The sequence below is a fragment of the Asparagus officinalis genome, chromosome 7 (genome assembly GCF_001876935.1).
Source record: "Asparagus officinalis chromosome 7, Aspof.V1, whole genome shotgun sequence".
NCBI classification, from domain to species: domain Eukaryota; kingdom Viridiplantae; phylum Streptophyta; class Magnoliopsida; order Asparagales; family Asparagaceae; genus Asparagus; species Asparagus officinalis.
Window position 1 is genome coordinate 56402231 of NC_033800.1, and position 17582 is coordinate 56419812.

At 36.8% G+C, this 17582-nt stretch overlaps 1 protein-coding gene across 1 annotated transcript in view; it reads left to right on the forward strand.

The window, feature by feature from the left end:
- Nucleotides 1-16113, forward strand: part of LOC109848883 (V-type proton ATPase catalytic subunit A) — a 16760-nt gene extending 647 nt beyond the window's left edge. The window contains exons 4-19 of the mRNA XM_020418601.1: nt 726-782; nt 869-980; nt 1067-1104; nt 1205-1306; nt 1398-1454; nt 1536-1607; nt 1750-1851; nt 1955-2017; nt 2100-2232; nt 3237-3343; nt 3869-4063; nt 4147-4233; nt 8901-9005; nt 15282-15379; nt 15530-15608; nt 16004-16113. Of these exons, the coding sequence (XP_020274190.1) occupies nt 726-782; nt 869-980; nt 1067-1104; nt 1205-1306; nt 1398-1454; nt 1536-1607; nt 1750-1851; nt 1955-2017; nt 2100-2232; nt 3237-3343; nt 3869-4063; nt 4147-4233; nt 8901-9005; nt 15282-15379; nt 15530-15608; nt 16004-16096 (1500 nt within the window). The 3' untranslated portion in view covers nt 16097-16113. The remainder of the gene's footprint in view (nt 1-725; nt 783-868; nt 981-1066; nt 1105-1204; nt 1307-1397; nt 1455-1535; nt 1608-1749; nt 1852-1954; nt 2018-2099; nt 2233-3236; nt 3344-3868; nt 4064-4146; nt 4234-8900; nt 9006-15281; nt 15380-15529; nt 15609-16003) is intronic.

Consider the following 17582-nt stretch of genomic DNA (forward strand, 5'->3'; position numbering starts at 1 on the left):
TATCTTCAGTTGAAGCATAACGCAGCTTGGTTGTTAGACGCCTGTTCAGAAGTCATGCAGAATTTTAGGTTAGCATAAAAGGATTGGGTTTTAGGTTAACATGAACTCCTGAGTACACGCGCTTGTTTAGACGGCTATCCAAGTGCAAATATTTGCTAGACGTCTGAAGAACATTATCTCATTGCAAAAGTAATGATTTCATTTACAGTTATAGATGAGAGATTTGCTTGTTAGAATTTTTAAATGAAGTTTTTTTTTTTAAAATTTGAAACCCATTTTTTTACCCGGATTTGTTTTTATACTCACACTTCCAAATTATTCGATACCCAAAACAATCTCATTTATTTTTAAACCCAAATTATGTTTTAATCTGCTATATGGTAAAATTCTATAATTGGATCTAACCTGCTGTAATATTCATTAAGCTGCTATAATATTAGTTTAAGTACTATAAAAAAGGATCTTATTTTTATGCTATAAATACGATCTTTATGGGTGTCTTGGATGCATGAATGATTTTGGTCGTGGCCTGGTTAAAAAATACTTCACTGTTATAGAATTGGGTTAAAATCAAAAAGACCCGTACTGTAATGCCTTTGGTTTGAATTTTATTTTATGCTAGATTTATGTTACATTGCTCGGTTCTGTTCTTGTAGCCCCTATCAGTGGAATTGGGACCTGGAATTCTTGGAAATATGTTACATTGCTCGGTTCTGTTCTTGTAGCCCCTATCAGTGGAATTGGGACCTGGAATTCTTGGAAATATTTTCGATGGAATTCAGGTATATAGAGTTTAAGTCTTAAAATTTCTTCTGATTTGTGATTATTATGTATCTTCCTTAATGATCCATTTTCTTATTTGATGCAGAGACCCCTGAAAACTATTGCTATTAGATCTGGAGATGTCTACATTCCTCGTGGAGTTTCGGTCCCTGCTCTTGACAAGGATGCACTGTGGGAGTTCGAGCCGAAGAAGTTAGGTAATTTGATTTGATTTCTGTGCATTGTGTGATATTTAATTGCTCTTTAGTTCAAAGATTTGATCCTTTATATTTGGTTGTTTCAGCTGTTGGAGATCTCCTCACTGGTGGAGATTTATATGCCGTCAGTATTTCTGGTCTTGTGTTCACATATTATCCTGTTTGTACTAATTTTTGTTCAATGATCTAACACTTAGAAGTAAACTCTGTTTTTTTTCCGTCAGACTGTCTTTGAGAACACTTTGATGCAGCACCATGTTGCTTTACCTCCTGGTTCAATGGGAAAAATAAGTCATATTGCCCCAGCTGGTCAATATAGTCTCCAGGTTAGTAATGAGATCAACTCTAGAATTTTGTCTGCTTGAACTTTTGTACTATTGAGTTTTAGTCTTGCAATTTATTGTGTGATGTTTTCAGGACACAGTGCTAGAGTTGGAGTTTCAAGGCATCAAGAAGAACTTCACTATGCTTCAGGTCAGCGAAATGCTTGCTTGTTGTTTTATGACATGGCTTCTCTTAAACAATTTGATATAACCTAATGTCTTTTTTCTGCAGACTTGGCCTGTTCGTACTCCTCGACCGGTTGCGACAAAACTTGCTGCCGACACACCTCTATTGACTGGGCAGGTAATTAACAGTGGTTAAACTTCTTTTTCCCCCTTTTCTATTCTTTGTTGACAATATTGTCACTTGGGCGTTACATTACTTTGTTTCTAAACAAATTTGTTGTTCTTAGTATTTCTAGTTCTGGAATTTTGATGATTTTCAGCGTGTTCTTGATGCCCTTTTCCCCTCTGTGCTTGGAGGAACTTGTGCTATCCCTGGAGCTTTTGGTTGTGGTAAAACAGTCATTAGTCAGGCACTTTCAAAGGTAGTTTTTTTTAATTATTTATTTGTATACTCTTTTTATACATTAAACTATTACATTATTTTGCTTTCCACGTGCTTGCCCTAAGTCTTGCTATTTCTTGCAGTACTCTAATTCTGACACCGTGGTTTATGTCGGTTGTGGAGAAAGAGGAAATGAAATGGCTGAGGTTCTTTTATCTATACTCGTCAAGTCTATAACTTTTGGATTGTTCTATGTTTGTATGGCGACTCACATATTAAACTTATCAGGTGCTTATGGATTTCCCACAATTGACAATGACATTGCCTGATGGTCGTGAAGAATCTGTCATGAAGCGTACCACACTTGTGGCAAATACTTCCAATATGCCTGTGGCTGCTAGGGAGGCTTCGATTTATACAGGTAATTTTTTGTGTTCTCTCGTTGCAAAACATGGGGTAAAATGTTAAATTATTAAGGCAACTGATAGTATATGCAAGTCTAATAGAAAAAAACTGTAAGCAACATGGTATCAAGGTCTCATGTTTTCTCTCTATTAGACCAAGTGCCAGTAGAAGTGCTCCTTGATGTGGCACAGGATACTGTCTCTAATGATAGGTAATTTGTATAGCAAGATCCTTATTGCCAATGATACCTAAATCATCTTTTTCAAACCCTGAAATCTTTGGGTAATATAAGCAGATAGTACTTGAATGTTGAGACTGCCTATAAAAAATCCATTAACCTTATCTTTTCACGATATGATTGGTTGTGATCTCAAATTATATGTTGATGATATGATATATACTTAATACATGTTATATTTGTCCATTTTAAGGGGAGGGATAATTATGCATTAATGTTAGTTTTTCCATCTATGTTGGTGCTATACCTTGTGGAAAAGTTGGTATTATCTTTGAGGAGGTTTTTTTTTTGTCGAATGCACGACTAATATAGGCCGCAGAGTTATATTTTATTGCTCTAGAACTTGGTGATCTGCAGGAGTTGGAATACTGATTACATCTCCTGAAGTGAATACTATTATAAGATCAAATAAGGTTAGTGTGTAAAAATAATCATAATGAAGGGAAATCTTTTATTTTCTGCCTAAACAGTTTACTTCACAAGTGTACTCATTTGCTTAATTTGTTGGAGATTCTGACTAGTGACTCCACAAGTCAATGATTGAGTTTAAAATTGTTTAATTGCAAAAGGAATCAGTCCTTTGTTCAATATATACAGTTAACCTAGAATCGCATTGAGGGACTCTATTCAAGAGCCTAATAACTTGATACAATTTTTATCGTGATATGGTGTAAACTCCCATCTGGAATACACTTCACATTCTTTCATAATTCTCTGCTTTCCGATTCAATGAAGTATATTTGCAAGCACAGTTATCTTATTTCAGTTATTCTCATGTTTAGGAATCACCATAGCTGAATACTTCAGGGATATGGGCTACAACGTGAGCATGATGGCTGATTCTACCTCCCGTTGGGCAGAGGCTCTGCGTGAAATTTCTGGACGATTGGTACATATTCTTGTTTATTGCTACCTTTCTTTTATTGCTTTGTTATGAAGATAGTATGGTTTGTTAAAGCTGAAATACCTACCCCTTGTTTCCAGTGTCATTTCCAGCTATATACTTTTTAAAAATGAATCCTGACATTTAAGATTTTTATGTTAAATTTCAAAGGAGTATGCTGCCAAAAAAAATCAGCATTTCACATATAAATTTGGATGATTATTGGGAAGTCACTGTTAATTTACATGGTATACATGTTTCAGTGTCACTGATAATATCATTGTATAGTCAACAAAGGTTAATCTAACTAGAGGCAATAGTGCAAACATCGAACAAATATACTCAATGATTTTTCTTTTCAAAATTATTTCTATAGTTTAAGATTAAGGATGAATTGCTTGCAAAGGTTTTGCTTCTGCTATCTTGTACATTTTATATCCTGTTTTCTCTGATTCATATAAATGGCTGTATAAGAGATCAAATGCATACCAATGTATATGGTACTTATCGATGAATCCTCTGTTATTGCAGGCTGAAATGCCTGCAGATAGTGGATATCCAGCATATCTTGCTGCACGTTTAGCTTCTTTCTATGAAAGAGCCGGTAAAGTGAAATGTCTTGGTGGCCCGGACCGTACTGGAAGCGTTACAATTGTTGGTGCTGTGTCTCCTCCAGGAGGTGATTTCTCAGACCCCGTAACATCTGCAACCCTCGGTATTGTTCAGGTATAATAAACTATTCTTATCTCCTATCCTCCAAACTGAAAATTACTCTGCTCTGTTTCATTAAACATATATTTCATATGCAGGTCTTTTGGGGATTGGACAAGAAGCTAGCTCAGAGAAAACATTTCCCTTCAGTGAATTGGCTTATATCCTATTCAAAGTACTCAAAGGTATTTTATTTGTGCTCATTGACCCCAGGCAGAAAAGGGGAGAATTATTGAACCCATGCAGTAGTGCACCACCCTGATATGCATCAAATTAACTTTGAAATTTTTTTAAATACTTGTTCAGAACATGAATGATACTATTATTTGGCTTTTAGTCGACAGAAATTCGAATTGCAATTTGAACGAAATAATGCACTTTTAGCAAGATGTTGATATTACTTGAACTGTGAAATTTCATCTTGATAACAAAGGGGGCCAACAATAAATTTACAAATTTGTATTTGCCATCATTTACCAGCTTCATTACCAGCTTGGTGGGCAAAGGTGCAGATTACTTGTTTTTAATATTCAACAAAAGCTTGATAATCAACCACTTGACCTAGAAATGTCTGTATACACTTGTCCAATAATACTAAATTAATTGTTTAATCACGTGGACAGAGTGATTTGAGTTTTCTTCAATAATAATTTACAAATGATAAACTTTGATTACAATCACAATGTGCTTTCCCTTTTTAAATCGTTCTGTCAAATATCAATATCACTGATTTATCAACAGCAAGCATAGAAAAATTTCCAAAGTGATTTACTTTCTCCTACAAACTTAGCATAAACTCTAAGTAGACTTAACTATCAGAGAAGCACCTGATGTAGTTGAAAGAGGACAATCAAAGACAAATTAAAGTGAGGCTAATTGAGAAATATGACCACCAAAAAGAAATTTATGTAACCCATGTTGTGATTGTGAATAACTTTGAAAGTTAGACTAACCTTAACAAAGGTTAGGAATCAAATTATATCATCCGTACGGTAAATTTGAGTTTGGTCTAAACCAACAGATCTTAATCAGCCACTGATAATCAATTTTCTATTTAAGTTCATTACTTCGTTTAATTCTTTGTACTAGATGAATTAAGCCCACTCCAAAATTTTGGGGTAAAAAACTTTGTTGCTGTTGTTTTATTGACACATGAACTCAAACAACAATTCTATTGAAATTAAGTAAAAAAAGGTGAATGAACATAAGATATTAAAAAAAACATGTTGAAAAGTTAGGTCACTTGATCTTCTCTCTAATGGAAAGGGGGAAATATAGCAAAAGTGATAAAATCTGCCAAGTAAAGGGATACTAGGATTTTATGCGTGTGCTTTGTTAAGGTTCATTTGTTATAAAGTAAGGGCACATGCATCTTTTTTTGGCTAACTGTGACAACACATGCATTACAACTTTAAATCATGCAACTAAAGTGATCAAAGTCATGACTTAGTAATCACTATGACCAGCCCCAAGAGAAATTTCATATCAAGATACTATAAGATAAGCAAAGAGAGACTTGTTGGATTTAAAAATAATAGAGCGTTTTGCAATCATAGTGTTTTCTTTGTTTCCATGGTGTTTTTGCCAAAACAAAAGCACATCATGTTTGGAAACCATTGTGTTTTCATAGAGGAACAAAACATTTATGGGCAAAAAGCAATAACAAAACACATATCTCAAAACATCAAACAGTTGTTTTGAGTTTTGTGTTTTGAGGTTTGGGAGATGTTGAGAGTTTAATGATATCATATTTAATATATTATAATTAGTATGTAGTATTAATCATTCTTAATATAATATACTATAAAACACCATTAATTAATACAATATATATTATTATAATAGATTATGTTATATTTTAGTATAGTATATTATAGTATAATAATATAATAGCTTTAATAATATATTATAGTACAATAAAATACATGGTAATAATTAATATAATATATATTATAATATTTATGTAATACATTATAATATAATATATTTATATTTAAATTATATTATGTTTTATTAGTAAATACTATATTGTGGTTAATGCAATTGACTAATATAATATATAAGTATTTTTATAATATAATACGTAATATTTTAATATAATATATTATATTGTATTATTATTGTATAATATATTGCAGTAATATATTATATGACATTAATTTGTTATAAAATAAAAAAAATATTATAAAATAACTATATTTATATATATTATATGATAATTTCTTATTACACAAATAGTATTATAATATTTAATATAATAATTTATTTAATATTATTTAATGTTATATTGGACTTAATGTAATAATAACATAATTATGTTATTATAATATATTAATTTATTTTTAATATATTGTATAATATATAAAAAATATTACATTATAATATTTTTCTAATATATTATACGATAATATGTTTATTCTATAATATTATATTAAATATATTTCTAATATATTATACAATAATATATCTATTCTAATATATGAAAGTAATTAATAATATCATATGTTTCTTCTAAGTAGTTGTATGTTACATTTCTGTGTTAAACGAGAAATATTTAGCTGTTTCAATTAGACAAGGATATTTCATATCATGGCATTTATTTAAAAGAGAGAGATCAATCCTGGAACAGTAAAATCTCTTCATGGTTGTCTATGACCTATGTTATGTGGGTACTTCTAATCTGAAGCCATATTCGTTCCCGACGTGTACCCATACCCAACTTCCTTGGACACTCCTTGCTTATACGCATTCATATATCGGGGCATGTAACTCAATTATGCAATACATGTTTTAATTTAAAATAGTTGTCATGCATTTTTTTAGACATATATCCTTCACTTCACAACCACATCTTAAAACTCGTTGGACATACGTCAGATTCCAAATTATGATTTTGAACGATCGTTTGCGTGTCTAGTTCAAAAAGTAGTGATTTTCCAATTTCTAATCCACATGATAAAAGAAACATAAAAATATTATAGGAATTTTAATTCTCATCCTTGTTCTCATATAAATTATTAACTCCAATAAATAATATACGTGTATATAAATATTTATATAGCCATGTCCCCGTGCCCTACATAGTTACTTTTTACAAATCTATCGTGTCCCATACCCGAACCAATACTCATACCCATACCCATACCCATGCAACATAGTCTGTGACAGTGTGCCCACGTTTGCCATGGTTAACAGGTTCATAATTATGGTCAACAAAGAATACAGGTTGCAAGGTAACATTGGTGAAAGTTTCATAAGCCTAAAGAGAATCTATAATAGCTGCAATATAGACGATAGAGTCCTCCCAGTTAAGGGTAGGAAATGTAATATGTTTGTTTGCCGTGCACTACCATTCTAAAGTTAACGGAGCATAGACTTAATATATTTCAATGTGCCTAAAGCAACAGACTTGAATTGAAAATGCAGGTAGTTTCTGCTACTTTCCTGATTTTGGTTAGGTTCCCAATAGCTGAAAGAAGGCTTGGGGAGACCAATCCTCAAAATCTCTGCGTGGTTTCAAGTATTATCCTTGATTTCAATTACAAGTCCGGCACAAGTTCATTTTGTAGAAATATATCGGCTTATTTGTTGTTTTAATTCTCCTTTTCTCCTTACTGCATTGAGATTTCTGCTTATTATTAGAATACATATTTTAATTTAAATACTAATATCCGGTTTAAGGAAAGGAATAGTAGAGATGGTAGTAACTTCACCAATGCATACATACTTTGATTGTCTACCTATGCGAAAAGCTCCAGTTATTTCAATTGACTATTAGTTGGGGCGGGGCTTTCATGGCACATTTTGCATTTCTTAATATCTTTTTCATGGAAGTTTTAGGCTTATCCTTGCTTGGCCATTATGTAACTAATATCTATGACTAAGTGTTCTTATTCTTAACCATGAATATGGAAAGAAATTTCTTATTCTGGTAGATAATTTCTTCAGCTTGTATATTCATAGGATCTAGTGTGTACTTCTTTTGATAACACTATTTAAATATGGCAGTAAAAACTTTTTTTCCAGTTAATTGGAAACTGCTTTTCTCTCGATATATGTGCAAGCCTGCAAGGGCTACCATCTTTAATTGTTAAATGGTTCTCCTGCACATAAAATGATTATAAGTCTCTCATAACATGTAGACAGAAATACGTAATGTAGACTGTCACCAGTAAAAGAAGCTCACAGGTTGATTATATAGGCAATCCAAGAGCTGGATGATGAAGTTTTCAGAATAAGAACATCAAATATATTGTAAAGAAAATCTCAGAGTAACCACTCAAACTTGGCAATTAGTTCTGAGTGGCCAATAAAATTATTGATCACATTCAAGAAATGGCTTACCTATACTCTTGTTCTTGTGGGAGCTTGAGGTTTATATGGAGTTCTCTTTTAGGAAAATATCCGATGGCATTTCATCTTCCAAATAGAAATATTTTAAGAAACCGTGTTTAGTTGTTAAGTATTCTAGTTATTCTATTTGGTTTTTGTTTGGCCCCTATACTACACAGACATTATGTTTTATCGGATCTTTTAGGAAAAGATCTGACGGCATTTTATCTTTCAAAAGAAATATTTTAAGAAGGCCGTGTGTAGTTGTTGAGTGCTGTAGTTATTCTACGTGGTAGTTGTTTGGCCCCTATACTACACAGACATTATGTTTTATCTGATTCTGGAAGCTTGAAAATTAATTTTTCAAAACGCATAATGTTCTGTTCTTGTTTAGACTTGTCTATGTCAATTGCTGTTAAGTAGGTAACCCCTGTCAGGCCCATGTTACTTTTTGTGACAGATAATCTTTATTATTTAGCTGAGGTTCATTTTATCTCTCCAATGGTTTCTTATGCTGCAGGCCCTCGAATCTTTCTATGAAAAATTCGATTCAGATTTTATTGATATCAGAACCAAAGCTCGTGAGGTGCTTCAGAGAGAAGATGACTTGAACGAAATTGTCCAGGTACACTTGTCAGATTGAAATTTCATGGAATACATTTTCCGTTTCTTCTCTATGATTTCAGACTCATTTTTTTGTTTAGCGTTTAGGTAACTTGCAGTTAAACTCATCTGTTTTTGCTTTAGAGAATTAGAATTGCCTCTGATTTTGATCACATTGATGTATATTCATATTGTAGAGATTTGCAGTTGTATTTGTTGCTTGGGGTGTTGTCTTCTTTCCTAACATATGTTGTAGTCTGTTGGAAAGAATCAAAAGATAGATCAGAGCAATTACATCGAACTTTTGAAAACTGAAGTTTGGTGAATTAGGAGACCACATTTCCAGAAATTTATATTTTTTAGACTCAGTTTGATTTTTTTTTTTGGTAAAATTCATCTATTTGTTGCCCAATTGCAACATGGTAGGAATGTTAACTGTAATCATAATTCATAATTTATAACCAAGTGGAAAATTTTATAATACCTTGGCAGGAACTAAAGGCAAGCTTTTTCTTATGAGAAAGTTATGTACCTTTTCTTCTCTGGTTATCTCATTTAGAAGGATAATAGAAGGGCGGGAAACTGTTAGGATACACCCCAATAAGAACGCCACTAACGGAGACGCAATACACAAAATAAAGGCACAAGATCAACCAGAGTACTCACAGATATACGTGGTTCACTTCTTCGGAGCTACTCCATGGTGCAACGACGACGCCAAATTCTTTTATATCCCAAAAGAATAGATCAAAGAGAACACCCTCTCTTGATCAGATACACTCCAAGAACTCTCACAATCTCTCTCTGTGTTTTCTCTCTTACTCTTCTATGAGAGGAGTTGTTTCTGGGATGAGATTTCCTTAAGAGTTTAGGGCCCTATTTATAGTGTTTCAGAAATACTATGCACAAATAAAATATTATTAGTGGGACCCGCCACTAATAATAGTTTATTGTGGGACCCACATACTTTTATTCTTTTTCAAAAGTTACGGCTACTTTTCCTTAATTGTCAAGGATGTTAGGTGAGGGCGGCTGCATAGGGCGGCTAACAATCTCCCACTTGAAGATTTGATTGAGTATCAATCATATCTTCACACCACTCTTAGTTGCATCATCTGGATGTCTTGTATCTTTGGCGTCTTGCACGGCTCTCAACGTTTTCAACGGAGGCCATATGAGGCTGCACACAGCCTCACTTTCTCTAGCGGAACTGGCTTGGTCAGCATATCGGCTGGATTGTACCTCGTATCAATCTTCACAAGCTTGAACTCGTTCCTGCTTTGCCATCTCCGTATGACATAGTGCTTCACGTCAACATGCTTGGTCCGAGCATGGAATGCGTCGTTCTCTGACAAGTGAATGGCACTCTGACTGTCGCAGTGGATTAAGTATTTTTCAAAGCTTACTCCAAGCTCGAGAAGAAAGGCCTTCAACCATAGCAGCTCCTTTGCTGCCTCTGCTGCAGACACGTACTCAGCTTCGGTTATTGACAAAGCCACAGTATCCTGTAACTTGGATCTCCAACTTATCGCTCCACCACCCAAAATGAAGATGTAGCCGCTCGTACTCCTTCTCGAGTCTGTCCCCGGCATAGTCTGCATCACAAAAGCCCTCTAGCTGTAAATCTGTCCCGTCATACTCAAGACAACGGTCGGACGAGCTTCTCAAGTAGCGTAGAAGCTACTTGATTGCACTCCAGTGTTGTTTCCCTGGATTGCTCATGAAGCGGCTCACAACTCCCACTCCTTGTGTAATATCTGGCCTCGTGCATACCATCGCATACATCAAACTCCCGACGGCAGATGCATATGATATGTTGGCCATGAACTCATGCTCTTCAGCAGTCTTTGGTGCTTGAGTCTTCGATAGCTTGAAATGACTTGCAAACGACGAGCCCACTGGTTTAGCTTTCTCCATGCCGAACTTTTCAAGAATCTTCTCAATGTAGGCCTTCTGAGACAACCTCAGCCTCCGTGCTGATCTGTCTCTGATGATCCTCATTCTCAGAATCTGGTTTGCTGGACCCAGATCCTTCATCTCGAAGCACTCAGAGAGACGCCCATTGAGTTCTTCAATACGGGCCAAGTCGGGCACTGCAATCAACATGTCATCAGCATAAATCAAAAGTATCACATAAGATTCGTCATATCTCTTGATAAAGCAGCAGTAGTCTATGTCACATTTGAGAAAACTGTTCTCCTTCATAAAGTTCTCAAACTTCATCGGATCGTGGTCAACTTGACGACGGGAGCGAAAACGTCAGAATAATCAATCCCTGCTTTCTGTTCATAGCCCTTCACTACAAGCCTCGCCTTGTAGCGTCTCCGTCCATCGGCTTCATCCTTGACCCGATAAATCCACCGATTGTGAAGAGCCTTTCTCCCTCTTGGAAGCTTTACGAGCTCCCAAGTCCCATTCTTCATCAAGGACTTCATTTCTTCCTCCATGGCAGACTCCCACTCGTCCCGAGCTTTGTCGGTCTGCTGTACCTCCTCATAGCTCTCTGGCTCACCACTGTTAGTCAGGAGAAGGTAATTCATGGTAGAAAGGTACCTCTCTAGCACCCTTGGGTTTCTTGGAGCTTTGCGAATTGCGATCGGCAACTCTGCTGGATCCTGCTGCTGTGCATCCGGCACGTTTTCTTGGTCTTCGTCTTCTATGCTGATTGGTATCTCACCGCCGTCCTCACTGTCAGCAATATCTAGGAAAAGAGGGAGAGATAGTTGACTCCCACTCACCTCTTTGGTCTTGTACATCGCATTCTCATGGAACACGACGTCACGACTACGCACCACCTTGCGCGCATCGTGATCCCAGAAACGGTACCCATACTCATCTCCTCCATAGCCGATGAAAGAGAGCTTCTTTGACTTTGGATCAAGCTTTGACCGGTCTGCAGGATTGGTCATGACATAGGCGTCACAACCAAATACTCGTAAGTGCTCTAGCTTCAGCTTCTTTCCGGTCCAAGCCTCTTCAGGTATCCCATAATTGAGAGCCGCGGATGGCCCGCGGTTGATCAAGTATGCAGCAGTATTGACAGCTTCAGCCCAAAAGCTCTTGGGCAATCCGGAGTGGATCCTCATGCTTCTGGCGCGCTCCAAGATAGTACGATTCATGCGTTCCGCCACTCCGTTGTGCTGAGGTGTGCCTGGGACGGTCTTCAGTCTTCGAATCCCACGGGACGAGCAGAAGTTCTCGAACTCCTGGCTGCAATACTCGCCTCCATTATCGGATTTTAGGCACTTCAGCTTATTGCCTGTTTCATTCTCCACACAGGCAAGCCACTTCTTAAAGATGATGAAAACATCTGACTTGTGCTTTAAGAAGAACACCCACAGCTTTCTAGTAGCATCATCAATAAAAGTGACAAAATAAAGAGAGTTGCCAACAGATGAGACTTGCGCAGGTCCCCACACGTCGGTGTGCACCAACTCCAATTTCTGCAGTTTTAGAGTCGGTCCGGTCTTGTTGAAGCTCACCTTCTTTTGTTTGCCTAGGATGCAGTCCTCACAGAAAGTTAGATCGATTTTGTTCAGACCCGGAAGCCTCTCTCCCGCGGCCATAATTTGCATCCCCTTCTCACTCATGTGGCCAAGTCGTCGATGCCAAGTCATGCAGTCGACGGATGATGATGATGATGCTTGTCCTACGGCAAGCAAGTGGTCGATCTTCCCGTTGGCGATGTAGAGAGACCCCTCGCGTTTGCCGTGTGCCACCACCAGGGTACCCTTGGACACCTTCCAGCTTCTCTGCTCGAAGGATACTCTGTAACCGGAGTCAGTCAGTTGCCCGACTGATATAAGATTTCGTCTGAGATCCGGTACATGCCGAACATCATTCAGCGTCAAGGTGGTCTCGCCCTCCATCTTGAGGGTACAATTTCCCTTCCCGGAAACCTTGCAAGGTTGATCGTCGCCAAGATAGACTGTCCCCAAGTCCTTCACGAACGATGAAAGCAGCTTTTGTTGTGAGGTTGCATGGAAAGATGCACCATAGTCGATGACCCACGCATCACTTTTATCTTCTAGGGATAGGAGAAGTGCATCCGAATCCGTCTCGTGCATGAGATTGGCTGCATCGTCAGTCTGATCATCCCCTGCTGATGCTGGAACAGTAACTCTGCAGTCCCGTGCAAAGTGGTCTTTTTTTCCGCATCTGAAGCACTTCCCTTTACCGTAACCATTTGGGTTAGGCCCTTTAGACTTTCCTCTGGATTTTGATTGGCCTCGTCGTCCCCTACCCTTCTTCTGTGCACGCCCTCGTGCCTCGACATGTAGAGCACTCCCACTGCTAGAGGCCTCAGCTCCTGAGACTTTGCGGCGAGATTCTTCATCCAGAATTGTCCCAACCACTGTGTCGAGCTTCATCTTGTCATTGCCATTAGCGTTGCTCACCGTCATCACCATATTCTCCCATGAATCTGGTAGACAAGAAAGTAGCAGAAGAGCTTGGATCTCGTTGTCGAACTTTAGATCTACTGCAGCAAGTTGTTGCACTACAGCCTGAAATTCGTTCAGGAAGTCCGCCACGCGAGCTCCTTGCTGCATCTTGAGATTGAATAGCTTCTTCATCAGGTACACCTTATTTGAAGCAGATGGCTTCTCATACAGCGCCTCCAAAGCCTCCATCAACTCCTTGGTGGTGGTCGCATGCCAGACGTTGTAAGTCACATGCTGGTGAAGGTTGAGCCTGATTGTGGCAAGTGCTTTACGATCAAGCACCTTCCACTTATCGTCGTCCATCTTCTCAGGTTTCCCCGCCTCTCCTTGGAGGGGTAGGAAGAGATCCTTCTCGTACAAATAGTCTTCTATTTGCATCCTTCAATACCTAAAATTTTGGTCGCCGAACTTCTCAATTCGAAGCCTGTTGTCTTCAATTGTAGATCCCATGGCGAAAGATTACTTCTTTCCCGTATTTGTGAATAGTACCGTATTCGTGAATTGTACCGTACACGTGAATAGTACCGTACACGTGAATAGTACCGTACACGTGAATAGTGTCCAATACCTTAAAAGAGTAAATATTACTCTAACTTATTTTCTGATGTGGAGGATCCACTTTTAGTGGCAGCCACAGAACATACGATAAGCAGATATATATACTCTAAGTTAGGCTCTGATACCAGTTGTTATGATACACCCCAATAAGAACGTCTCTAACGGAGACGCAATACACAAAATAAAGGCACAAGATCAACCAGAGTACTCACAGATATACGTGGTTCACTCCTTCGGAGCTACTCCACGGTGCAACGACGACGCCAAATTCTTTTATATCCCAAAAGAATAGATCAAAGAGAACACCCTCTCTTGATTAGATACATTCCAAGAACTCTCACAATCTCTCTCTATGTTTTCTCTTTTACTTTTCTATGAGAAGAGTTGTTTCTGGGATGAGATTTCCTTAAGAGTTTAGGGCCCTATTTATAGTGTTTGGAAAACACTATGCACAAATAAAATATTATTAGTGGGACCCGTCACTAATAATAGTTTATTGTGGGACCCACATACTTTTATTCTTTTTCAAAAGTTACGGGTACTTTTCCTTAATTGTCAAGGATGTTAGGTGAGGGCGGCTGCATAGGGCGGCTAACAAAAACGATACCTGTTAATTTTTGCATGGGTATCTATTAAGTCTTCTTGGGCGATAATCATATCCCTCTGTATACCTTTATTGGGTGAATACACTAACAGTTATATTTGTCCTGTGGTGAAATATTAAATTGTCCGCTATTTATTTGAAAAAAATATGGTAATCAAATTTGACTTTTTTTCTTTTTTTTTTTCTTTTACATTGTCATCCATTATCCCCATTGTACCCTACGAAAAGTATAAACCGTTTCAGGCGCCCTTGTATCTGGCTCTCTTCTTTGTTGCATTCTCAAATTATATTTCTGACAAATCACTTTTATTGACCTTTACAGGTAAGTTCAGTAAGCCGATTGTCCTATTTATGGTTAGTTTTAGTGACGCTCCCTCCAGGCGGCGGCACCCCCCCCCCCCCCCGCACGAAAAACACGCCCCACACAGATTGTAAATATATGTTTTAATCGATCTGTAGATCTTGGATATTTCATTGAATATTTTGATGCGCCGCCTGTTATTATTTGTTTGTTATTCTTTGTATCATACCTTGTATATCATTTTTTTTACTTGTTCCTATAACTTTATGATTTTAATAGATCTGTAGATCTAGTAGTTGGTAACATTTTGGATATTTCATGGAAAGTTTTAATGCACCATCCAGTTATTTATTTTATCTATAATTCTTTTTAAGTTCCTACCTTGTTCTGCAGCTTGTTGGTAAAGATGCTCTAGCAGAAACTGACAAAATTACACTAGAAACTGCAAAGCTCCTGAGAGAGGATTATCTAGCACAGAATGCATTTACTCCGTAAGTATTCCCTAATTACTTATATCATGCTTGACCTCAGCCCTTTGTACATTGCATATTTAACTTTTCTGTACATTGTAACTTATTTTATTTTTTATTTTATTTTATTTGTTATGCACTCTTCTTATGTAATTCCTGTTATTGCTACAGTTATGATAAATTCTGTCCATTTTACAAGTCAGTTTGGATGATGCGTAATATTATCCATTTTAATGCTTTGGCAAGCCAGGTAAATTCTTCTTTGGCAAGTGCTTAACCATAAATTGTTCTTTAGTTTACGAGCTTATTCTTAACATTCTCTCTGCACATTTCTGCAAGCTATTCCAGATTTATTTGATTCGTCCACATAAATGGTGGATTTTTTCTCAGATTACGTCAGATTCTGTTGAAGTTGATTTAATAGTGATAATAATCGAATATTTAATAGGAGCTCAAGTTTTAGTAACATTTTCAAGTAACTAATGACCTAGCAATAATTGAAGCATTATTTTTATTATTGTTTTTCTATTATATATCTCGAAGTTCAAATTCTTCTTTTGTATTCCATACAGTGTGAACTACTTGAATGCCTATTCACATTTAGATTATCATTTTTGCCTCACCTTTTTGTTATGAGTTCTGCAGGCTGTTGAGAGAGGTGCTGGTTCTGATGGCCAGAAGATAACATACAGTGTTATCAAGCATAGATTGGGCGACCTTTTCTACCGCTTAGTGTAAGTAACAGTTCCTCTATGAAACTATTGATTTTTAATCTTAATTAACAATATAAATAGTTGAAATGTCTCTTGAGGGGTATTCTGCAGCCCTGGCCTTTTTAACTTTTCTCACTTTTATCCAGATGATTTGGAAATAGAAAGTTCTTAGAAAGTATTCCTTGGAGAAGTTCTTTTTCCCCCCCTTTACCTTTTTACTTTCCATTTACTTTCTGGTTGCAAACACCCCTTAGTAACGATTCTTGACCCTTTTGATCATTATCCTATGGCCAATCCATTTTGATGAAAAATGACACTAGTGATGATAATTGCTAGAAATTTTGCAATCAACTAAGGCTCGCTAATGTGAATGCATTTGCTCATTTTATTAAAACCATAGGTCCCTCTTACTGCAAAGTTCAAGAAGCTAAATGATGATCTCACTGTTGGATTCCGCAACCTAGAAGATGAAACAAGATAAATTTTTTGTAGGGGGTGTTTATTCTTTAGCTTCTCTTTATCTTTATATTGCTTACTACTTTCATTGAGAGCGATTCTATTCTCATTCTTTGTAGCATTTAGGACAGAACCATGAGATGGGCAAACATTCACAATTTTCGCCCTTGAGATTCCTATTATTTCACAGATCTCGATTATATATTGTTTGAAATAAAATGTGGGCATGGTAGTCTCGCAGGAGAGTTGGATTTTCTATATATTTTGTAAACGTATACATTGATGCTCTTTGATGGTATAATCTTTTGGTTGAATAAAATGGGGGCATGGTAGCATTGTGGATGCTGTATTTTCCCTTGGACTCTCATATCTGTACGGGTGTCGCATCGAAAGATAATTCTGATATTGTGTATGATCTCGCTTCTTATTGACAATTTGCGCTTTAGCTTTCTGCTTGAATGGATGAGACATTCTCCTTGCCTAGGGCTACGTATTGTCTTTTGGATCCTTTTCCCATTTTATTTAACAACGGAAGGGCGTTTTAGTGTAAATCCCTCCATGTAGCCTATTCATCCATCAAACAATATGGAAAATTTAAGGTGCCTATACATGTATATACTTATACCGTCAACTTTCTGACCGCCTCTGTTTTCAAAAGTAGGCAGGTACATGTTTGACGTTAGGATATTATTTGACAAATAATTAACCTACACTAATCATTATAGTAAATTAATAAAATAAATAAATAATCATCAAATTACAGTCCCGCCCTTTAGAAATTAAAGACAGCCACAATTACAATCTGATTAGAACACCTATCAGAATCTTCAGTCTATTGACGCAGTACCTTAAATTTCACCTTATTATTCGCACAGGACCTAAATCTAAGCTTCAGTAAACTACAGCCTAAATCACTTACGAAAGGCATTCATACCTGGTTGCTAGTGCTGGATAGATTGGCTCGAGATCCTTCTTTTTCTTGCTTGTGATGGTGATGTCTTTGCCTTGCTCTTCCTTCTTTTGAAGCTCGAATAAGGGCTCGTCGAGCCCTGAGG